At 43.7% G+C, this 25,633-nt stretch overlaps 1 protein-coding gene across 1 annotated transcript in view; it reads right to left on the bottom strand.

Moving 5' to 3' along the window:
• Positions 1–6,131: 6,131 nt before the first annotated feature.
• Positions 6,132–25,633, bottom strand: part of LOC144823004 (gap junction beta-5 protein-like) — a 38,688-nt gene continuing 19,186 nt past the window's right edge. The window contains exon 2 of the mRNA XM_078681109.1: positions 6,132–7,064. Coding sequence (XP_078537235.1) covers positions 6,215–7,042 — 828 coding nt within the window. The 5' untranslated portion in view covers positions 7,043–7,064 and the 3' untranslated portion in view covers positions 6,132–6,214. The remainder of the gene's footprint in view (positions 7,065–25,633) is intronic.

Here is a 25,633-nt window from a genome sequence, read left to right as displayed (position 1 = left end):
CAGACGGTGTCGAAGGCGCCCAAGAGGTCCAGCAGGATGAGGGCTGCGGTTTTGCCCTGATCGAGGAGGGAGCGGATGTCGTATGTGGAGGCGAGGAGTGCAGTCTCTGTGCTGTGGTTGCTTCGGAAGCAGCATTAGGAGATGCCCAACACATGCTTCACTTTGATGAACTTGGAGAGTTGGTTATTGATGGCCTTCTCCATGACCTTGGCTGGGAAGGGGAGCAGGGAGACAGGTCTGAAGTTCTTGAGGTCTGTCGGGTCGGTAGACAGCTTCTTCAGCAGGGGGTTGATCTCAGTGTGTTTCCAGTCATCTTGGAAGGTGACAGTCTCGATGGAGCAGTTGATTGTGCAGCAAATCTTCGGAGTGATGGTGGTGGCTGCTCTATGGAAGATATGGTGTGGGCAAGGGGGCTACTGAGTTGATCCTCTTCATTGTCTTGTGTGTCGTCTATGGTGAGGGGTGTTCAATTGAACAGGATCTGTTGGGGTGTGCATCGTTGGGTGCAGTGGTGTCAGGCATGATAGCAGGGTCTTGGGTGTCACATTTTCATAGACCTGCCAGATTTTGTGGTGGAAGAAGGTACTGAGTTTGTTGCAGAGGTATTGGAAGGGTAGGATGTTTGTGGGCCTGTAGAACTCCTTGACGATGGCAAAGAGTTCTATGCTGTTGTGTGCGTTGGTTTTGATTCTGTGTTGGACAGCTGTTTTTTTGTGGTTTTGAGGAGGAGGTGGGTGGTGTGCAGTGACAGCAGTTTGAAGTTTGCATGTGTTTAGGGTTTTGTTGTTTCTCCATCGCTTCTCAAGTAATCTATAGGTGCATCTGGACTTGTTTAGGGTGGGAGTGAACCAGCCGGCTTTCTTGGGGAGTTGCTTGCCAGGTGCCTGCTTAAAGGGAACCAGAGTGTTGGTGCAGTTGGAGATCCATCAGTGGAGGTTTCGTGCTGCGGTGTTGGTGTCCGCTGATGTTGGCGGTGTGGTAGTGCAGGGAAAAGTGGTGAGATTTTCTTCAGTGACCTTTTTCTAGCTACGAACCGGGGCAGTGAGGTGGTCCAGTGGGTGTGGTGAAGGGGAGGTGCACGTAGAGGTGGTCCATCCAGAGGAGTTCGGTGGTGAGGTTGTAGTTGATGTTTCTGCTGGCTGAGAAGACGAGGTTGAGTATGTGACCTGCTGCATCGGTCAGCAAAGTGACAAGCTGTTAGAGTCCGATGTTTGTGAGGTTCTCCAGAAGGGATGCGGTGTTCTGGTCACAGGGGTTGTTCAGGTTAAAGTTGAGGTTGCTGAGTAGGATGTAATTGGTGGATGTGAGAGCCTGGGGTGGAATGAAGTCAACAATGCTGTTGGTGAAGGGCGGCTGGGGGCCGGAAGTCCTGTAGATGAGGGTGGCATGGAGGGTGGGTGGGTGGGTGGATGAGGTTGTTGCCAACTTAGGGTCTTTCCATTTTGTAGATGTTGTGAGGACTAAGTCTGGGAGCCCAGAACTCCGCTCCGCCCGTGGAGTTGCAGAGATTTCTGCACTGCACGTAAGCAGAGTTTTTTCCCTTACTCACATTTATGAACATCAAGTTTGCGAGCATGAGCGAGGAAAATCCACCTCCCGTCGAGATTTTTCCTCGTTGGTGATTGTCAACATCATGTTGGCGAGCGCGAGTGTGGAAAATCAACTTCCCGGCGAGGTTTCTCAACGCAGGCGGTCAGATTTCTCATTGTGAGTGGTCGCATATGCTCATGGCCGCTCACTTTGAGAAAGCTGCCGCTCGTTTTAAAATCTACTTGAGCGGCAGAAAGGAAGCAGCTCTCGCTTGTGCTGTGCATGGTGCCGTTCGCGGTGATTGCACAGTGCAGACAAGCACCTAGCACTGAAAACCACAGCGAGCAGCATTTATGCTATGTACTCCGCTGCTGGCGGAGCTCCGTTTAGTGCGGCAGACTTTTTTTCCACTTTGTGTAGCGCGGCAGAGTTTTTTTGCACTACACGGAGTTCCGCTTGTCAGAATTCCACAAACTCCCAGGCTTAGTGGGAACATGGGGGCACATGCATCATTGAGACATTTTGCACTTCTTAATTTGCGAAAAATACCGAATTGCAAATTAAGAATTGCAAAATGCTATGCATCATTTTTTTCGGTATTTATTTGTGATTCGGTAAAAATCGCAATTTTTACCGAATCCCAAATAAATACCGAATTCTTAAGTGCATTTTCGCAATTCCCATTGATTCCTATAGGAGTCAATGGGAAGGCATTTACAAATTCTCAATTTGTTGATGCATTCCAAGGGTGCAGGGGGGTCCAAAGGACCCCCCCTGCACCCCTGAAATGCATTTGAAAGTGCATGTTTCACACACACATGTCCTAAGGACATGTGTGTCTGTAACATGACAGTTTAAAAAATGCATTTTTTTGCTTTTTGACAGATTTTCGCAAATTACCACGAGGGTCAACCTCGTGGTAATTTGCACTTCCAATTTCAAAATTCGCATTTTTTTTTAAATTGATGCATTGCATTTAAGGAATCGCACAAATGCGATTCCTTAAATGCATTTGCATTTTTAAGAAATGCAAAAAAATACGAATATTGAAAATGAGTTTGATGCATCCCAAAAACGTATTTAGGAAGTGCAAATGGCCGAATTTACCGATTCGCACCGTTTGCACTTCCTAAATAGGTTGATGCATGTGCCCCATGGGTCCCTTTGGGCCCCAGAGTGTACCTTTTTCATGATTGCTGTGGTGTCTTCTTCGGTGAGAGATTTCCATTTAGTCAAGGGTCTGTCTTGGTTGATGACGGTTAGGTTGGTGATGAGATCTATGGGATCTGATTGTTGTTCAAAGTTACTTTGGATTGTTTCTATTTTGCTGTGGAAGAAGGCGTGCTGGGAAATGAAGCCCAGGGCTAGGGGTATCCCCCCTAGAGCCCGCTAGGGCTCTGATCAGAGCTTCTTATCCCGGGCAAGCAGGGGAATCCTTCCTGAGCCTGTGGTTCCCTGTCCTGGGGTACAAGTAACACAGCAGGTCATGGAACGGATCCCAGGGCTCATCTCCAGGCCAGCTGGAGCACGGAGTCTGGGCCTGGTAAGAGGTGTTTATCTCACAAAGCAGGGGAGATCTTCTAGAGCCTTTGGGCCTGTGCTGGGCAGTTTGAAAATCGATGGGCTGAGGAATGGAGTCCAAAAAGGAGGGGGATTCCATCCACAGGCCAGCCAGATCGCTGATCCAAGGTCTGGTCACAGTTTCTGAACCCAGAAAAGCGGGGGAGACCTATCCCAGCCTGCGGGACCCTTTCTTTAACACTTTGAGACATGGTGGACTGGAGAAGGGAGCCCAGGGCTTGGGGATTCCATTCCAGTGCCAGCCGGAGCTCTGACTTGAAGCCCGGTCAGAGCTTCTGAAGTTGGGCAAATGGGGGAGGTCTGCCCGGGCCTGCGGGTCCCTGTCCCAGGGTCTTTCAGACATAGCAGGCTGGGGAACGGAGCCCAGGGCCAGGGGTTTTCAACCTAGCGCTTGCCCTTGGCCCAGTCAGATTTTTTTTTATCCCAAGCAAGGGAGACATTCTCTGGACTGCAGGTCTACATCCATGGCACTTCGAGACCCGGCGGGCCAGAGAAGTCAACCCAGAATGGGGATTCCAGCCCAGGGATCGCCACCGCTTTAACCTGAGGCCTGGTCATATCTCCTTTACATGGGCAAGCTGGGGAGCGCTCCTCAGGCCTGCAGATGCCCGCTATGGTAACCATTTTGTTATGTCTGCCTCAGAAGAGGTATAAATGCTTTGGCAGTGCATGAGACCTGGGTTCCCTATGTAAAGTTGTATAATATTATCTTATGCAAAAAGAACAATTGATGGACAGAATGCAGAACAATGTCATACATTCACCCCAATACAGAGATCTGGACCTAAATTCATAGTTTTTTTGCTCACCATGCCATTCCAGTTCGGACCCAGCCATATGCAAATGGTCTTGACCCTGCGCCCAATGGGAACAGTCCAGCCCGACATGCCAGACCAGGTCCTGGACTGGAAACAAGCATCCTAGGACCGGTTTCGGGTTTTTAGCCCTCATCAGCCAGGATAGCTTGACTCCAGTGGCATGGTGAGCACGGGACCCACGTATGGGTATACCCATCCCACTCGGGGTGACAAATGCAAAAATGCAATTGTTTATTTTGCATAATATTATCTTTTAGCAAAGTATAACTTTGACAGGTGGGTGCAAAAGTTACAAAAGAGAGGCAATATGGCTGAGCCTTGTGATAAACTATGGGTCATATATTGAATCGTAGGCAAATATAATGCAAATGTCACTGATCACGGTTAAGACGTCAAAAGATTTGCACCATGATAGCACTGACCCAGACTGGCTTTCCTGAGCAAGCCAGGTTAGCACAGTGCAATTATCCACTGTGTTAAAGGCTACTGAGAAGTCCTTTACTAAAAAGACTTATATATAGTCAAATGACAGAATGTTGTCATTGACAATCCATTACTATGCCTCTACTATGGCATATACTAGTGTGTGAAATGAAAAAGGATGTCTTGAACCTGACCCACTAGGAGTGCCTGCAGTTAAGCCAACATTTTTGACTTGGATACGTGATATGTGTTAGATGGCTAACATTTTTTAGGTCCCTAGTTTCCAGAGAAGGTCTTCTTAGTAGTGGTGTGATAACAACACATTTAAAGTCAGAGAAACAAGTTTAGAAACATGGGAGGACTTGGATGTAGGCAAGACCATCTTTGACACTTAGGAAATAGCAAATGAGAACTATAGCATTTGTCTCAGAAGAGGTCAGTAGGGACCCAGAACATGTTCTCTTCATAACTAATGTCTAAAAGTCGTATGTTGCAAGAGGCTTACCTGAATTATAAGACCATGTGTTTATTGGTCTACATGTTTAGAGTAAATAGCCAACGTTCTGAGAGTTGCCCATAAGGCTGTTTATGTTTCAGAATGCGACTCATAAACGATTTGGATTTTCTCAGCCAATAATTTCAGTGAGGCTCCACATTAAAATTGAGAAGGAATTATGGCTTGAAGCAGAGCACTAGGGTTATTCAATTTGTTTATGTGTGGTAAACGCACCTATATTACAATCTGTTTATTCATATTTTTTTGAGTAGATTTACATTGTTTTAAATGGTTCACTATTGTGATTCCTGAGTACATGACTTCTCCATCTTCTGTCAGAGGTTCTCAGATCCCTGTTTTGCTCTTAATGGGTGGCAGAGTACCACTCTGCTTATAATTTGGCAATTCTGGGACAAAGTAAGTGGGAACCAGATTGATTGCAACATCGGAAAAAAACAATATGGCTGGTGGTTACAGGCATTCCATGCATTCCATATTGTTTCTGCAGTTGCCTACAACAGAGATAATGTCATGAAATTTACAAATAAAACTGCACGGAAAAACACACCTTTTGCATGGCTGAGTTTAGGTTGGCGTTGATTTGAGTGGGTGGGGGAGAGTGAACATTAAGAATGGATTATCAAACTAAGTGAAGAGATGACTACCATGTCCTGTATACAAGGTTCTGTAAAATAGACGATGACAAGAGTACAACTGGCCCAGAGAGGACGGTGGATAAGGACATTCTAGAAGTCTTTTTTTTGCATTATTCAGAGGATAATATTCCACCCAATCTGGATCACTTCTTAATGAACTAAAAAATGATTCATCCCGCGGAGGTCTCTCCACCATATAATACGCAATATAAATGAGTGAAGTAGACACATTCAAATTGTGTACTGTATACAATGTTCTAATGAAATTATTGCAAAAGTAAAAAAAAAACATTTTTATGATGACAGCTTTGGGTTACATCACATTATTTCTTTATGACATGAAACGTACAGTACAAGGACAGACAACATGTTCTTATCTGCTAAAATACACACATGGATTATACTGAGAGAAGCTTCTGTTGCTGGTATGAAGGAAGCGAAGACAGGTGGCTTCCACAGAGCTCTCTTACAGAGGGCTCATGCTCAGAACCTAAGATCTTATTTGAGTGACAGTCAGACTGTTTCACTCTTAAATGCCTCAGGCTTCACCATTTCCAGCACATTGTGTGTTATTTTAATCTGAAATGAACAGCAATGAGTCAGTCAGTCAGGTTCCCCTCAGAACTAGGACCGAGTAAAAAACAACCCCATTTTATTCTGAGGAGTAGCAGAGGTAAATGTGCGTGCTTGCTTAGAACTTCAGTCTTGCACTAAATTGCTTGCCATGGGCCGACCGGTGTAACTTTAATTTGTGGTATTTGGCATTGTACTGCATGATTGTCCTTATTGTTGGCCTTATAAATCTCATTGTGTTTGGGATTGTAAGGTAAATCATTGGACATGATCATGATAGGAATACTGCGGCCCCTTGCTTTTTTACTTTGTACTATGCATTCTCTGCATTTCTTGCAAATCAGGTAGGACATTTCACACAGGTTCAGGAAGACACAAACCACCGACGTGCCCACCATGAAGAGAGTGAAGATGTTCTTCTCAGCCGGCCTTGAAATGTAACAGTCTACAATGTTTGGACATGGGTCAATGAAGCATTTCACAACTCTGGGAAGAGTGTAACTTGGGTAGAGTCTGTGGAACACATAGAGGAAAATAATGTCCACTGCAGCTTTGACTAGAAGGCTGATGAGGTAGGTCCACCAGAGGCCCCCTCTCTTCTTGCCTGTGTGCAGATAGAGCTTACCACAGTTTTCTCCCATTTTTTCACGATGTTTTCTCTCTTTATCTTCCCTGTATGCTACGTGCATAAGGACAAGGAGTGATGGGCAAGTGACAAAGATGAGTTGAAGTGCCCACAAACGAATGTGGGAAACAGGAAAGTAATAGTCGTAGCAGACATTGCGGCAACCTGGCTGGTGGGTGTTGCAGTCGAATTCTCCTTGCTCATCTCCCCAGACCCTCTCTGCAGCAACTACATAAACCAGCAAACGGAAGATGAAGACCACAGACAGCCAGATGCGCCCAAAGGCAGTTGAGAATTCACTGACTCCGCTCACAAGTCCTTGGAAGAATGCCCAATTCATGGCAACTCCTTTTCTGCTTCAACTGGAAAAAGAAAGAAAGAGCACATTATGTTGTGAAACATAATCCAGGTATCATGTCAATCGTGGCATGACAAGCAGCAAAACAGGCTGGCATTAGGATGGTTCAGAGAAAGATTTAAAGAATTTTGTATTGCCTACAACATAAAGTTGTAGGCAATACAAAATTCTTTAAATCTTTCCAAGTCAATTTCACTCATCTACATAATTGTTTAAAACATTTCCAAATCTTACTTTCCAAGTCAATTTCACTCATCTACATAATTGTTTAAAACATTTCCAAATCTTACTTTTCTTCTAGACCGACTCCTTTTTGAGTAAAATGTAGTTGTTTTTTGTTTCCTCCGATTTAGTTCAAGTTCTCAGCAAAATATTTTCTGGAAGCGTTTCTTCAATTCAAAATCTACCCATTTCCGTTCCTTTCTTCCAGTGACTTATGTGTCTATCTGAGACAAATTGATGTAACTAGCTAAGATCCTGACGGGAAGTTTTTTGCACATTAGGAAAAAATATTTTTATTGCAGAAAGTTGGATATATTAAATGCTGAAAACTCTTTGTAATAAGGGTGGGGGGTCCGAATCAGAAGACATTGTATGCCTCTCAACTAAAATAAATGCTCAGTACATATTTCTGCCTCAAATCCATTTATATACAGGAGACCAAGAGTGTTATGTTATTAAATAAGGTTGCGTACTTCTATAACCCTTTATGCCAACTTAAGGTCACCTTTAAGTGCTGGAGAGATGAAAACGAGGATAATGCGGAGGAAGCCTTTAGGATGGAGTGTGCTTCCTCAAAATCTTAAGGTTCCGCAAAACAGACAGATCGTGGGCCTCGAGTAGCTAGTCTTAGGCCTACATGCATCAAGCATTTTTGTAGTCGCAAACGGTGCGATTCCTTAATATCGGCCGTTTGCGAATGCAAAAGGGCTTTTTGGGATGCATGAAGCAATTTTAGAATTCGTAATATTTTTGCGAGTTCTAAAATTGCGGGTGCTTTTAAGAAGTCGCAGATGTGCGACTTCTTAAAAGCAATGCATCATTACTTTGACAAGTGGAAATTCGCAATTAGGGTTCCAAATTTACAGAGTGGTTGAACCACTCGGTAAATTTGGAAAAAGTGTTTAAAATGCTTAAAATGTTTTTTTTTCAACATTCATGTTTCACACACACACGTCCTTAGGACATGTGTGTGTGAAACATGATGCGAAAAATACATTTCAGGGGTGCATGGGGGGGTCCTTTGGACCCCCCCCTGCACCCATGAAATTTTCTAAGTGCCACTCGCAATTACCATTGACTCCTATGGGCCTTTTGGCCCATAGGAATCAATGGGAATTGCGAAAATTAACTTAAGAATTCGGTATTCATTTTGGATTCGGTAAAAATTGCGATTTTTACCGAATCACAAATGAATACCGAAAATAATGATGCATAGCATTTTGCACTTCTTAATTTGCGATTCCTTATTTTTCGCAAATTAGGAAGTGCAAAATGTCACAATGATGCATGTGGGCCTTAGGCATCTGAATGGCAGCTTGAAACGAAGGGAGCAGAATATGTTTTGGGAAGCAGGAGTGTACAGAAGAGAAAAGCAGAAATACATTAGGGGGAGTACAGAAGAATTTGAGCAAAATATGACACAGAGAGGAACAAGTTGTGACATGGAAATTATATAATGGAACTTTGTTGGAGTGATGCCGAAGGTTGACCGGAGAAAGCCCTTGGGAATAGGCTTCCTCTTCGTCTCCGTGGTGACTACAGTCAGAATTTTCATGTACATGGTCCCTATCTGATACATTTAACTGTATATCCAAAGTTGAAATTGTGAAATTGAGAAAGAAGGAGGGCGTGATGAAGATCTTTAATAAATGGGTGCCAAGGCAAGAGAGTACCTGGAAAAATGGAATACGTCTTACTTTGAACCGGGTCCAGAATAGCTCTGAGTGAGCAGGTGAGGCAAACAGCCGTTTGGGCACTCCTCCCTCTGAGGTAGTTCTGAATGTCTCTAAATTCCTTTCTTCAATCTCTAGATCTTTTTTTCTGATGTCTTTCCTTCTTTTTTCCTTCCTTAGTTTCATCCTTTCTGTACATTTTGTATTTTTGCATCCATCTATCCATCCATCCACCTCTCCATCATTGTATTTTCATTCCTTTTGATATCTATCCAGTCTTCCTCCTTACAATCCACCCATACATCATTTCTTCGTCTATCCATCTGTGCATCCTATTCTCCATCCATCTTTCCTTCCAACTATCTTTTCATCCATCCTTTTCCAAACATCACTTTCCCAGTCATCCCTCCATCAAGCCTCCTCTATAGCCAACCATCACGACACCCATCCATCTATGTTTCCATCTATCCATTCCGCCATCCTTTCTCCATCCTTCTATACCCTCCTACTTCTCAACATCCTCCCCTCCATTCTTCCCTCGCTGCACCTCTTGCTTTCTTCCAATACTAGAAAAGGTATTCATGAGCTTCTGGCCAAAGTCAAAGGAGCAATAAACAACAGTTTAATTGTTTCATTTTACACAAAACAACCCTTTGGCACCCAAGCCCTACTCTGAGGGCTAAAGTTGGGATGGGGGGTGGCGTTGTGGTTCATGACACCCCAGCACCAAGCTTTTTCGGCGACAGAAGCACTAAGATAACAACAGATGCCCTCCCTTGGTTGGTGACAGATTGGCAAAGGTACAGGCAAAATCTAGAGTGGCCTGCATGAGAGTTTAGATGCTCAAGATCTTACCCTGGATAGCATAAGTGGCTGCTCCAGTGAAGCATCTACGCACCTAACATGGCCGTGGCGGAAGCTGCATTTGTTATATATTTGGGAGATGTGGAGGCAGCACATACTTTGAATGATTGAAGCGCCAATTCAGAAATTTGCAAATGCACTTAAAAGGACGTTTGAGGACATTCTCTGGCCTAAAGATAGAATCTAGTTCCAAAATACAAACTTGTTCTTAACTGCCCGAATCATTTGAGAAAATGATTTGAACTGGAAGTTGGAATTGCCATTTAGTGGAGCAGGGTAATGGAGGAGGATCCCATTCGTATGATGCCATTGTTTTAGTGCCACACCCACATTTAGTGCCACACCCTATAAGTTGGTTTTAGTTTTGAATTATCCCAATAAGTCTTGGAGAACAACTGGAAATTGAAATGGAAGGGATTCTGTATAAAGGCTCTAATTGACACCAGGTCTCATTCTCCACTCTTCACTTTGTCCACATGGCCCAAACTGAGAGTCCACCAAAGGATTACTTCTACTGCTCACACCACTCCTAGGTAGCCCCTGACTTTCAGATGTGTGACCAGCATAGTGCCGTCACATACTTCCATAGTTTTGTTCCTATTCCTAAGGCAGTACGTCTTATGACACATGGGGTGTTTTAACATAGCTATACCCTGGGGTATTTATGAAATACCTCACAAAATACAGAAAAAAAGACATACTTAAACAGACACCAAAAATCCTCAATGCACAACAATCTGCTCTTTTTCACGTTGAATTAATGGCGATGGTCCAATCTATTAACCTGGGAATTCTTGCCCTGCTACTCCAAAGAAAGTATAAACTGATATAGAATACTACCCTTCCCTTTTAACAATAGAAAGGTTATGATTCATTGAAGGCAAAGTAACCTTTTTTGTCTTTGATTGCCTGTTCAACAAACTAACGTCCCTTATTGCAGCAGTGCTTTCTGGGGAATCCTCATCCTCACCTTCTGGCCACTGACAGCTTAATACTGATCCTTTTATGGCGCTCATGCCCTCCTCTATATATATATTCGCAACTCAACTCATGATGTGACACTCGCCAGCCTCACGGAGCTCTAGAGCCACTCAGCACACCGCTTGCGGATATAGCCTGGGATGCACAAGGCCTGATTGTAGGGCTATATCTCTGATTGCTTCAACCCTGGTACTGTCCACTGGATACATGCACAAGCACTGTCTCCCACACTGCACTCAAGCTGGGGGAATCAGCATCCCTTTTCAACTGCCTTGAGCATCTGCCTGGCACCCAACACAAGAACCCCAGCCATAGCAATCAGCGCTGGTAGCTCCAACATAAGGCTCAAATGCACCTTCAGATGACAGGAGTGAAGACAGACCTACCACCACAATTAGATGAGTCAAACTCCATCCTCCCCACTCCTACAAGTTGAAAGGTGATAATTCACCAGTTGCTCCCATCTCCATTACATTCCCATTAGCCACTACAGCTCTAACTCCTCCAGAAACACCTTTCAGTGGCCTTTCAGATCCGCAGTATAGCAAACATCCCTGATCTTACAAAAGTCAGACTCTTCAACCCACCAGTCACTGATGTCTACACCATCCCTCACAAGCATTGAGCACAATTAGGAGGGAAGCCTCTCGGTTTTCTTCATTCCATGTATGCACAGAGCCGTATGGGTTACTTTTGGAGTCCTCCAAGTACCTAATCTTCAAATGCACCATCAGAGCAGCTTCCGGCTCGCCTTCCAGTGCTTCCGGCCACACCCACCCCCTAAAAGAAAATCTGGCTTGGTTCCTTCCTGTTAGATCTTTTAGAGCAGTTCAACATAAAATGACTGTCATTAATTGCTCCCTCCTGCAGAGTAAGTGAACTGAAACCTTCTAACCAATATGCCAAAGGATTAGTTGACAACATGAACATCATCAAATACATGTAATCGGCCTCCAGCCAAGCTCTTGAAAATGTACTCAGCATCAATCTCATATCTCTCAGGTCCTGAATTGCCACCAAACTGGGCTCGTTGGTCTGTGCTTATGTAATTAAACCTTCACCAACGTCTTCATTCCAAAGATAATCTCCTGTCCAGCAAGCAAGCTGTCATGTCTTCCAGCAGCATCAGTGCTGACACGTTCTTGCAGCACTACTAGCGACAGACACACCTGTATGGATGCTCATCTTCTGGCTTTCTGACAGATTATAAAAGAGTGTATCTCCTGACCACTCAATAACGTGATCGCCTTTGCTAAACCAAAGATGCATTGCCTAAATCTTTGAACAATAATCAATCCTCTGAAAGACTAAAAGTAATGACATTCTGCCCTGGAAGACCCCAGAAAGGTTTATGGACGAACTTTAACCATCCAGTGTACGGTATGCCATGTTTATTACCGCGCTGTCCCTCACATAAGTGGAGAGGGGGGAGAGAGGAAGTTACTCTCTCTCTCAGTCTCTCTTTATCTCTTTCTTTTCCTCTCTTCCATTTGGGTGCCTTCAAATACCTTTCTGATATTGTCATGTTTTGGATGCCTTTGTCAGCGATATGCTGCCCAAGAATCACACTTAACTTTGAGATGTCAGTCATTTTTTAGATCAATAATGTCCGCAAAATTCTCTGTGTGTAATCGTACACCTACAATTATTGTCTCAATAGATTACACTGGTCCTTTGAGCATCCCTCTGCTCAATCGACTACTGCAATAGTATTTACAGAGGCCTTCCAGTCAACCCTATGCTTAAGATCTAGCCTGTTTAAAACTAGGTGGCCCATCTTGTTGTGTGCCTGAACAAACAGACTAAGTTTTGTTGGTGTGAATGATAATGTATTGTTTTGCTTCAAACATGAGAGCCACAAGTCTCGGCTCGATCAGTCACCTCACTACCTCAACATGCTACTATCTGGACAGGAGAACGCTACACATAAAAAGGTTTCTATCATTAGAAAGACCTTCCAATGCACCAGTGCATGCAATATGAGTATTGAACATTTCTAAAAGGTATGCATAGCACTCCTGTATGGGCAAGAATATTGCCTGAATTCCTGTTATCCACCTCTGTGACAGGAGGCAGTCTTGAACAACATTTTTTTTAGATCTGATGACAATTCATTATTCCTTCCTGTGCAGGGTTTCACCTTCCACCAATGCTCTAGCATTCACCAAACAATGTCTGCGTTTCTCTGTTTAGCAATTCCCTGTAATCCTGGGGGTATGGTGGTGTATGGTTCAGTGCTAGGCTTGAAGAGCCAGGCAACCTGACTCCATACATTCTGTTACCACTCGCAATAGGCTTTCCTGATGACTCTTTGACAAGATCCAGAATTGCAGAGCACCTAGTTTCACGAATGATGAGGCATAAATAAGTCCTTCTATATATAATTAGGAGGACATGCGCCTCACCGAGGAAGCAAGTGATTGCAGTAAGTTGCTCCATGCGAATCTTTTGCTTGAAAAAGCTTGAGTTGAATTCTAAGGGAGTGAATGATTTCTACCTTATTAGGTTTGCAGAAATATATTTGGTTGTAAGATTTTCATAAGTGTGATTTTTATATGTTGCTGCTCAAAATAGACGTGACACGCCGGTGGGTTAACAGAATTTAAAAGGGTTCTACTGTGATAACTAACTACAGTCATGGTACTGGGCCCGGTATTATTGCCTTTTTCTCCCGAATATCAGAAGCTTTCTGTTCTGCAGTCATTGCAAGCTACTTTGGTGATGTCCTGCTACATCTATCAGTCCAGTCCAATGTGTTCAACTGTGTCCAAACCCAGTGATTTAAAACCACACCGCTAAACCCACCCTGTGCATCCCAACTAATTTCATTAGAATGTCTTCAGAATATGAAAAGAGCGAGCAGGGATGGGAAGTGGAGACACTGAATGAATTCTTGTGACAGAGCTGTGAACACAGTAGATGCTTGATTTCAACATTCTGTCTCAAAGACAGAATTATCAACACAATTGTGTGCTCTTGATGTGCTTATGAGGGGATATATTCAGCTCCTTTTAGGTACGGTTTATCTTTTGTCTTTTTATAGCCTTTCTTTATCCATGCACAATTCCAAACATTTCACTTAGTGCTGAATATGAATATGGATTTCAGTACAACGGCAATGCCACTGCTTCCATTGTGTCCTTTCTTGGTCATGTCAGGAATATTAAAGTGAACAAAGTAAATGACTGATTTAAGAACAGACAGGAAAGACACAAACATAGAATGAAAGAAACAAGGAACTGAAAAAGTGACAGTCTGGAATGCATGAAACACAACTTGAGGCACTGTTAGCCGATGAAGTCATAACCCTAGCATAGATTCAAACATTGCAATACGTGACAAAGAGTTTAGAAAGTGTCCAGTGGGCTGAAAAGGTGGGTCAAACTAGATGACAAAAATCTGAGGGAGAAGAAAGTGACTATGAAAATAAACTAGCAAGATTCTTTTTCCCACACAAATGTCAAAATAGACAGGTGTGCTACTTCACAACACTATACTGGGCCAAATTATCAGGCTGGGAAATAGACCCAAAAATTTGAATCTATTAATTTTACTCCACTCAGAGACATGGATTCAAATAAAGCTGGAGACAGGCAACTGCTTATCAAGTGAAATACCAACTACAAAGGGGCTGAAGCAAGGTTGCATCCTTGTCCGACCCTGTTCAACCTCTTCATGTCAGACCTCTTAGCAGAGCCTGATAACTGAAACCATCACGCCCCAAATCTAGGGGGCCTTACTCTGTCTAATCTTCTGTACGCGGACGACTTAATACTGATCAGCCGAACCTCTGTAGGCCTTCAACACTTTATAAACACGACAAGCAACTTTTCCGAAAGGAACGGGCTAAGCATAAACCTAGAAAAATCAAAGGTGATGATATTAAATCAAAAATGCAAAAAACAACTTCAGTGGTCTCTATGGGACCAGAAGATGGAGGTCGACAAAGAATATAAATACTTGGGTATAATCTTCGACAGGAAAGGAACGTTTGGGCAACAAAAAACGGCGATCAGAAATAGAGGGATATCTCTAGCCGTCACATTAAAGAGTATCAAGCACAAAATAATGAGCCCTAACTTAATCCCTTTGCTAGAAGTATTACAAGCAAGATTACTACCATTGATAACTTATGGCAGTGAATGTATGAGAGGGAGAGACGAGACCACCTTAGATAAGGTGGTGTCCAAAGGAATGCGAATACTATTCAACCTCCTACAGTACACTTTGCCAGGGCAACTAAGACTTGAGTTTGGCCTCCACAAACAACAAATAGCACGCAAGGGTGCCTACGCCAAATGTTGGCACAAAATAAAGGGAGCTGAGACAGGTACTTTGAACTCACATCTATGGAAAGAGCTGGCAAGGAATAAAGACTGCCCAGCAATAGTCTATCTCTAGGCAGCAATAAGCTCTCTCGCACAAGAACTCTGGGAAGCGAATGGGACTCACAAATGTTTCAAGCATCTCGTAAAAAAAACAGTGAAGACACTATCCCTGGAAAAGACAAATTCACACTTACCAGGAGGGCCCATGGGTGGTTTGTCATCCAGAGCTATACCAGGTCTCTACCACAAGCATACCTGGGAACAGGGTTTTCACGGGCTGTGAAGGAATCCTTCTTGCAGTTGAGGATGGGAGTTATACCAGCAAAAGAACATCTTCCCCCATCGACACGCTCGGAAACTACTACAAATTGTAGACTATGCGGTGACCAAAAAGAGGATGTTTTGCATTTACTGTGTAGTTGCAAAGGTTTAGAGAAAGAGCGAAGGCTATTACTTAAACAACTCTGGAACCAAAGACGCCTGCGAACTCGACGACAAGCATTAAAAGCCTGTTTTGCAGGAGGAGATATTCAATTAGCTTGCAGACTGGTACGTTTCATGAAAATAGCAAACACTGCGCTAAATCCTCCTCCCAGAACATGAATTGACTGAAAACACCAAAATACACAATTCAAACCCCGGAATCAATAATCCTTATCTGTTAAGCAGGCTTCTTGTCAGATTTGTTGTGATCTCTTAGGGTATAGTAACCAGAAAAAGTATAAATTGACATCTGTTAAATGGAAACTCCTGGCTTTCAATTTTTTATCTAGGTTCACTTAAAGAGATTTTACAATTTTCATCTGTAGTAAATAGTACTAACATAAAAGCAAAAACACATTGTTAATTTTTAAATGGTTTTTAAACTAATTTCATTGTAATGAAAGGAGTTGTTTTTATGTGCTTTGTAAAGGTGCTTTCTTTTGTATTCTTAGCTGAATTGCAAAGATTTTATTAATCACGCAATAAAGAATTTCTCTCTCCCTACAGTATACAATACGGTTGGCAAGTAAAGACATGAGACCCATTAGGTTGTCGCTGTTCCTGCCTGTTGCAGCCCTGTAAGAAGTAATTAGTCTACAGCCTTATCTTTACTCTCATATTAAGTGTGATGTTTGCCACTTCCTTCCCCACTGTGTTAAGGAATTAGTGCTGATATCAGCAGCCCTGTCCTACAAAATGGTAAATGGCTACTTAGCACACAATGAATCAAATAAATAACACAACAAATAGTACATGACTACTTAGCACACAATGAGTCAAATAAATCATACAACGCACGATTTGGTGGAAAACAGTTTGCTGCAGGTTTATTTCATTGATGAAATATGCCAACGTGGCGGGTTAACTTATCGGCAATCCAAGGGCAGGCAGCAATGAGTAACCTAAGCTGCCTCCCCGTCTGATGAGCCAAACAGCACCGTGGGCCAACCCATTTGGTGCTACAATTTTATTTGGGGAGTTTTTTTCCCTTTAAATATACCATGGGCTACCAGTCTAGGATTATTACTCATGGGTTTTTTAGGGGCAGATCGTCACCAGGCAAGTCACCAGTTGCTCAGGCTTGCACCAGCCCAAGGGACTAACAGGAAGCCGTCGCTTATATCGAATGAGTCCTGCCGTAAAGACTCCTGGAGTTTGGCATGGAGCACTCCTGCTGTGCTTTATGAGATGACACTCATTGGATTGCCCAGTAACTCCACCAATGCCTAGGAAGTGGTCACCATCACATGCCAGGCTCCCCCACCAAGTCAGGCTCACTAATTACCTGCAACCCCCAGTTACCAGGGCCTCCTGCGGGACCAAGTCCATATCATCCTCTGACAGGCATACCCCATCCCTATTAAAGTACTCCATTGGACTTGCCTAGATTAGGCCATGCCTTATGAAATCAGAGGCCATCTGCTCAGTGAAAATGCATTGCACCCTCAGACGGGAATGTGCAATGGCATCCCCAGATCTGGCCCCATGTCATACCCTTCACAGGATTACTTGGACAACCCTAACTCACACCCATCCCCTGCAAGTCTCTGCTGAAGCTGTGAGACCAAACTGCACTGATGTGTGCCAGGGAGACCCACTCATGCTATTCAAGTGAGGTAGAACGCTTCAAAGTGACATAAGTATATTTATTAATAAGTTATTGCTTGAGGTCATCCAATTCAGTTACCTTTACACGCTACCGCTGTTCATCCATTTGATCAGTGGACTCCCAGGGACCGATTTGAAACTACTGTTCTCTTTCTTAAACACAATGTGATATACTCTATTGTGCCCTGTGAGCAAATTTGTGCCTTTACATTTAGGGATTGGCTATGCCCTGTGTTTACCCCCACACTTTGTGATTTGTAATTTATAAGGGAATTTATAGAGTGCTGCAATCACCCTCAAAGGGGTATCTCCGTGCTGCAGAAGGACAAAGTACAGGTCAGGCACAAATCAGTCCTGGAATAATTCAGTCTTCAGGCATTTCCTGAATCGAAAAAGGCAGGGGCATTTGCACAGGTACTCAGGCAGAGTGTTCCAATATTTAGGAGCAAGGTATGCGAAAGTCCTTCCTCCTGCTCGTAGTTTCTTGTATCGGGGAACCAAAAGCAGCCCTTTCCCTTCGGATCTGAAAAGCCTGCTCGGACGGCAAGATTTACTAAATAGCTGGGACACCTACAATAGAGAGATTTATGCGTGAGGCAGCAAAGTTCAAATTTTATTCGCTGGCGAATAGAAAGCCAATGAAGCTGTCTCAGCAGAGGTCTAGAAGGGGTACGTGGGGGAATTTTAAGAGCCAGAAGTGCAGCAACATTTGGAACTTTCTGCAATCTACTCAGAAGAGATTCATTTGCAGATGCTCTAAGAGCATTGCAGTAATCAAGTCGGCCAATAACCAGAGCTTGAATCCGGGTACACGTACTGATAAGGGTAGCCACTGAAACACTCGGAGCAGGAGACTCTGAGTGTGGTGGCAGGTCCCTGATATGGCCATTACTTGATCTTTCATAGTCAGAGAGTTATCCAGACGGACCCCTACATTTTTTGCCACAAGAGATGGAGTAGGTGCGGGGCCTAACATAGTGGGCCACCATTTAAGGGACCAGATGGATTGAGCAGAACCAAACAAAAGTATCTCAGTCTTAGACGCATTAAGCTGTAGAACGTTTTCTGACATCCAGCCAGATATGGCCTGCATGCCCTCTGCAAAGCGTTGGTCAACTAACTCTGTGTCCTTATAAGAGGACAAAAGTAGTTGAGTGTCTTTAGGGAGTGAAACCATATTCCCTAATAATCTTAGCAAGGGGGGGGCACATAAACATTAAACAATGTGGGGCTCAGAGAATAACCCTGCAGCACCCCCTTAGTAAGCTTTAAAGTCTGGGAACGAGATGGACCTAAATTAATCATCTGTGTACGCTGATCCAGAAAACTGGCAATCCACTTGAGTGCCTGTCCCTGCAGACTAGATTCTCCCAAACGATTAATCGGTTTCTGGTGAGAGACAGTATCAAAGGCTGCTGTCAGATCTAGTAACACCAGCAGCACTGCCTTGTTGTCATCCAGAGCCATTCTAATACAATCTGTGACATCAATGAGAGTGTTTTCTGTCGAGTTTTGGGGTCTGAATCCAGACTGAGAGGAGTTGAGGGTACCTTTAGATTCGAGGTACCCATCAGCTGGGTATTGACATACCCTTCCACCATTTTGCTCATAAGCAGCAAGAGCGAGATAGGGTGATAATTAGCAATCACCTGAGCGGGTAACTGTGCATTTATTTTAATAGGTAACACCAGAGCAGTCATCCGTTCAAGCAGGGGTGCCCCTTCACTCAGAAAAGTGTTAAGGATGTCACAGATAGCAGGTGCCAGGAGGGGGGGCAAGAAAATCAAACACATACGCAGGTATAATATCAAGGGGAGAACTGGATTTCGATGTTCTCAACATGGCCTCTATCTGAGATATCTGTATTGCATTAAAGTGTAGAAGGTCCATCACAGACAATCTCAAAGTAGAGGGCAGCAGATTTGAAGAATCCAGGGAATTAGAAACCTGAGGGAATTGATCATAGATTAAGTTTATGTTTGCATCAAAGTAATTAGCTATGTTGTCACATAGTGTTTGGGAAGGAGGAATGTGTAAGTTACAAGCAGTAGGGTTGGAGAAAGTGTTAACAATTTTGTAAAGTTCTTTAGTTGAGTTGCCTGGTTGATTAAACTTTAGAATAACATGGGCTTTCCATGCCTTTCTTAAATTCTTATGGTAAGAAGTAAAAGCTTCTTTTAAGTTAAGTTTCTCCATTTCCGTAAGGGTTCTTCGCCAAAGTTTTTCCAGGTTTTTACATTTCGATTTTTTATTACATAAATCCTGGGTGTACCAAGCTGCGCTTTTTTGTGACTGTTGGTTTGTCGTAATTTCAGGGGGGTGAGAGTATCTATCACCATGATTACAGCCTCATTAAAGACCCTAGGCTTTTTCGTCTATGTCCATATGCCCATCAAATGTTGGGGGGACACGGTTTTTGTTGAAGGCATCAAGAGTAACTTTGTGCCATTGCCTTTTGTGGCTGTGCGGTTTGTACGCAGGGGCTTGAAATTGAACACAGCCCTTGATCTGAAATGGAATCAAAAAGTGGTCTGACCAAATCACAGGGCGAGGGGTATCAGCAGATGTACATGGGGGAAACTCTGCCGGTGGGATGGTCGGACCACCATCTAGCCAATATTATTATACCAATCTTAAGTAAAACAAGGCCTTTGAATAAGCAAGATAGGACCTACCGTGGCAGGGACTGGAAAGGATTACTAAGAAAGGCAAATACGGGCCCTTTATTTCAGACAGGGGCCCTGCTTAACCTGGAGAAACAGGTAACAGAGAATTATACAGCTTTCTGTGACTTAATAACCAGGAAGATTGTCCAGCTTGCCCCGGTAAAAGATATCAGGAAAAGAGGTACTGCCTCAACTCCATGGTATACAGAAAATTTAAGGAGTATTAAGTTAACTTGTAAAACGGCGGAAAGCCAGTGGAGAAAAAACTATGCGGAAAAGGACAAAGCAAGCTGGAGGATCACTTTAATAAAATATAAAAATGAAATAGCCACTGTTAAAGCAGAATACTTTGTCTGCACCATACTTAAATCATCTAATAAATCTAGGGACATATTTAGGATAGTTAGAAACAGGACCCACCCTGACTCTGTTAACAGTGAAATTAAACCCACCCAGGAGTTCTGTGATGGTCTGGCTCTCTTCTTCAAAGAAAAAATTAGGAAGATTGTGGATGGCCTGAAAGATGTGGCTCCATCTGGAGCTCCAGAGCAGGAAAAGGGAGAGACCAGTGAGAACAATCTTAAATGGGATCGTGTTTCTAACTTGGCTGTACCTAAGGTTGTCATGGATGGTTTCATGATACCATCGGAAGAGGAATTTGCCCGAGTAGCCCTGGGAATTTCTTCTGGGTCACCTTTGGATCCTATCCCCCCACAAGATAGTGAAGGAGCTCAAATGAGAGCTCTTCCCTATCCTATATCAGCTATGCTGCCAGTCCCTTAACTCTTTCAAACAACAGTGGTCCCTGGAATAGGGAATAAGACTGTAATAAATATACACTCAATACTAGCTATATTTCAGATGACATGTCCAGCCGGACAGAGGTCGAATGTTTACGTATTCAACGATAAGCATGGGGGATTTCAACAGAACAATACATAAAATGGGACACAAGCCCTTAACAGCGGAGAGGTGCCACTCAGCTGGAAGCAGGCCATTATTACGCCGCTATTGAAATCCTACACAAGATCCCAGCTGCCACAAGAACTACAGGCCTATTTCCCTCTTACCCTACCCGGTTAAGATTCTGGAATATCTGGCTAATAGGGCGCTGTCCCTCTTTCTGGAGATAAACAACAAACTGGAAGAGGAGCAATTCGGGTTTAGACCTGGTCACGGAACGGAGACAGCCTTGGTGACCGTCTTAGACAATCTTCGCCGCATTCGACACGGTCAACCATGGTATACTTCTCTCGAGGCTGGAAAGCCTAGGGGTGACAGCAGGGGTATTGAAGTGGATGCGCTCTTATCTTTCAGATAGATGGCAAGCCGTAGCGCTCCCTCCGTATCAATTGGAGTTTGTAAAAAATGAACATGGGGTACCACAGGGGTCATCAATAAGCCCTATCTTGTTTAACGCATATATGCAACCACTGCTGGAGATTATAAAAACACATAACATCAGCGTGGTTAACTACGCAGATGACACTCAGCTCATGGTGTCTCTGGATGGCGATCAGGCTGATCCCCTGAAAAGGTTTCATGCCTGTATGCTTGAAATAGTGAAATGGCTGAAGAACAACTCGCTTCAATTCAATAGCGAAAAAACTGAAATTTTACACTGTAAGGTGGGAAGGATCCCACGAGGACTGCCAACTGATTTTTGGCCAATAACCACGGATGGCCATCTGACACCAGTGAGTACAGTACATAATCTGGGGGTCAGCTTTAATGAGAAGTTGAATCTGGAGTCCCATGTAAACAAACTGGTGGGAGGCTGTTATACTCTCATCCGAGTACTCTGGAAAGTGCTACCATTGCTGCCAGGCCAGGTTAGAACCATGGTAGTGAAAACAACGGGGAGGAAGGGTCAGAGGGAAAATATTTAAAGACCTACCCAGGGTGGAGTCCCCCTACCAGTAAATGTAAGAAACAAAGAACACACACTGGGGGTCTAAAGCTGGACCTAATACGCTCCAGACGACAAACTGACAAAAAAACACCGCTGACTGAGTCAGTGAGTGTTTGCCAATACTATGTAACAAAAAGTTTACAGGGTGTTTATAACCATGACCTGTGCAGTGGGATTCACTTCAAATATAGACTAGACCCATACAGAGAAAAGTAGGATGTCCATCAACGTCAGATGTAGATCATATATTCTCATTTGGCCATCCAGATAGGAATGGTATGTCCCATGATCATTGGGACTAGTCCATAACCTAGATCGGCTCAGAAGCAGAGCCACGAAGTACCGACGGAGAGAGCGGTGCTTCCCCTTTCCCTGAGTTGTGGCCAGGTGGGGTGAGGTTCATACATCTCCCAGATCGGATACTCGTATGGACTGGGAATGTGGAAAATAATACGAACACCTAGTGGATTCGGGTGACCTCTGTATTATGTATGGTTTTAAGCACAGTTTTTCTTTTTTTCACTAGTTTGCAGTAGCTTTAGATAGAGAGTGGTCCTGAAGAAAGCAATGGCAGATTGTGCCTGACTTGCCGAAACATGTCGACCCTAACACATATCTAGACAATCTATAATGCTGTGTTTGTCTCTAACTACTTTTTAATATTGGTATAGTGGGTAACAACAGAATAAAGTTTTCGGTGCCCACTAATTCAATTTTAATTCACTTTTTTCTCTCACACACAATTTTTTGCACTGCAACATCAGTCCTTGTTGTATTTACATTCTTACAAATGAGTAGGAAGACCACGGGAGATCTGTCTGAACGATTAAGGCTTCTTTAATATCTGGGCCTTTCTCGTGATAGACCAGTGGCATCCTCTACGGTGGTCTCAATAAGAAACCCAAATGATGAAGGGCGGTTTCGTATGGTGACTGATGGGCATCTTTTCCTGACTACTATGGGGGTTGGGGTGAAAGGTGACTGGTTGTGGACCATACACGAGGGATGGTGATTTGATTTCTGGTTGGTTTAATGTCTTGCGTTCATATTTTCAGACCCTCTGGTATTCTTGCCTACGGCACACCTGTGGGGCGCCCTTGGCGCACCCGCTGCACGCGTCCGCTTCCCGTCAGCGCCATTAGCAGTTTAAATAACCCGGTGAAAGTGTCCTAAGAGGAAAGACTAGAGCGTCTCCTTACTAAGATGGCCGTCGGAAAATGGCCGACAGCAGAAGTAGAGTAAAAAGTTAACCAGTTCACGGTCCACTTAAACAGCCAAGAATTGCTGCGGTGGACCGGTAAGAAGTGGACAAAAGTACAGGTAAGAAGCGCAAAAATGGCAATGGTAAAATACACAAGTTAAAACAAAATACACAGGCACACAGTAATCATCAATATTACAACAGCATTAGCTGGGTGTTAAAGTGCACAAACGCTTAAGGGTGCAGTTTGAACAAAATGTGTTCCCGTTCGGCAAAGCTTAAGACATCCATAGTGCCTTGTCAAGCACTTGATGAAGCCCAAAGTTCAACGTTCAAACTGATAACCATATTCAGCACCATCAAGTAAAATAGGGACCCACTGGCAAGGGTAAATGGGATGGGACAGGGAAGAGTCTTGTGCCAGATAGTACCCGCTTTGCTCAAGCTGGCACCTTAGGCATAGCCCTCCCAATCATGGGAATTTGATCATGTCTCAGAGAAATTAAACTGTGTCATATCCTTTAGTGGATGTCAGGTGTGCCTCTTCCACCTAAACCAAGGCATGGGTGGAACTAAAACAGGGGGTGTCGCCTGAAGTCTCCCTAAATGTACCCCTAGTATTCTGCTTCATTTCATGTCCTTATTGACTGGAAACCCATTACAGTCTAACTGTGATCTTTAGATGGTGTGTTGCCATGCCGATGTCCCTACCCTCGCTTAGTTACCAAGTACTTAACGTCTGATAAAGGTAAACCAGAAATCTGACAAGTGGATGGAAAAAGTTAGAAATGGTGAGAATGTGGAATGAAACATATATACAAATTCTCCTGCACTTTCTTAAGTTGTGAAAATGCCGAATGTTTTCTGACAAATTGTCAGCATTTGTGCTCTAAACCAGTGTTTCCTAAAACCTTTATGAAAAGATGACACCACAAGGTAAGTGGAACTCCGTTTAATGGTACATACAACCTCCGAGTCCCGGCAGCAACTGCCGGACCCAGAACACATAACATCAACACTCCAACCTGGAATGGAGCTGTACACGGCATGGGCTCAAGCGCGGCACGAGCCAAGACAGATCCCAACATCCCAACTCCCTTCCTTCCTTCATATCAAATGGTAAAAGAACAAAGGTAAGGAAATAAAACAGAAAAGCAAGAAAACAAGGCAAAGAAAAGGAGTAACAGAAGATAAAGAAGGAAAAACATGTAAAAAATGAAAGAAAAATGATTTGACAGAACAACAATTTATAACATTTTATAATCTTGAAATTTGATTGGAACAGATCTCGCCCTGGAAGAAGCTTCCCTCGTTGGAATAAGGTCATACCATATAATATGTCTCCCATGAACGGTAGTAGGGTTAACACCATGAGGGGAATGAATTCCGAAACTTTTATTGACACAATCAATCATGGGTTTAGGCACAATGGAGATAGTACTCTTGTTCCAAATCCTCCCATCATCCAGCACAACAACCTGATCTCTTACACTAGATACTCTCTTAGGAGATGAAAACCGGGACTCCCCCTTGCGAAGAAAACCAGTTTTTTTTATCCTCACCCAATCTCCTACTTCAACCTTGAGTAAAGAAAAGGCGGAGGATCTGGTGTCATACCTGGCTTGGGCAGCAGCCCTGACATCAGTTACGACAGACAAACTATCAGTATTCACAATTCTCCTGGACATCCATTATTTGTTCAGTTTGGTACCAGCAACTCTTCCTCGCAATAGAGTAAATGGAGCAACCCCAGTTGAAACATGAGGGGTAGTCCTCACCGCCCACAACACATCACAGACAGCCCGGGGTCAATGCAACCCATTCACTAAGGCGAGCTGAAGGTGTTCCTTATCAACACGGTTGAAGCGCTCAACCAAACCGTTACTGTGGGGATGCTAGAGTGAAGTATGGAGGTGTTTAATTCCAGCTTCCTTGAAAAACTTAACCATTTCAGAAGATACTAACTGGGTCCCGTTGTCAGACACAATTTCCTCCGGGAAACCCTCCCTAAGGAAAACATCCTGTAGAAAATTGATAACCGCAGAATAATTCACATTGTCAACCAATCTGACTTCAGGCCACTTGGACATATAATCGATTAAAACAAGGGCATACTTAGGAGAGGTACAGATAAGACCAAACGGACCAGCAATGTCCAATGCTAATTTAGACCAGGGAATGTTCTTCACAACTAGAGGTTCCACAGGAGATGGATGAGTCACTTGAGACTTGTCGCTGGTAACACACACACAACAGTCACAGACAAAATGCTCAACATCTTTGTCAAGGGCTGGCTCACTCTGCGTTTCATTGCACGGATACCAGGATGCCCTTCATGAACTAGACTTAAAATCCTTTTGCGAGTAGAAAAGGGAACAACTAGCAACCCCCCTCTCCTCAATATTCCATCCACAACGGATAACTCATCTTTGACTCTCTTGTAGGATACAAGCTCAGGGGGACACTCCTTGTCACAAGGCCACACACTGCCTAAGAAATCAATAACTTTTACTACATAAGCATCAAGAGAAATGTTCTCCGACCATTCACATTCGGCAGGGCACTGCCCACAGTTCCGTCCAAAGATCCCACAGCACAAACAACCTCTAAGTCATCACGCTCAAAATCATCATCA

Source organism: Lissotriton helveticus, chromosome 3_1, assembly GCF_964261635.1.
Source record: "Lissotriton helveticus chromosome 3_1, aLisHel1.1, whole genome shotgun sequence".
Lineage (NCBI taxonomy): Eukaryota > Metazoa > Chordata > Amphibia > Caudata > Salamandridae > Lissotriton > Lissotriton helveticus.
Note: the sequence above shows the minus strand (reverse complement) of the source record. Positions and strands in the feature narration are given on the sequence as shown.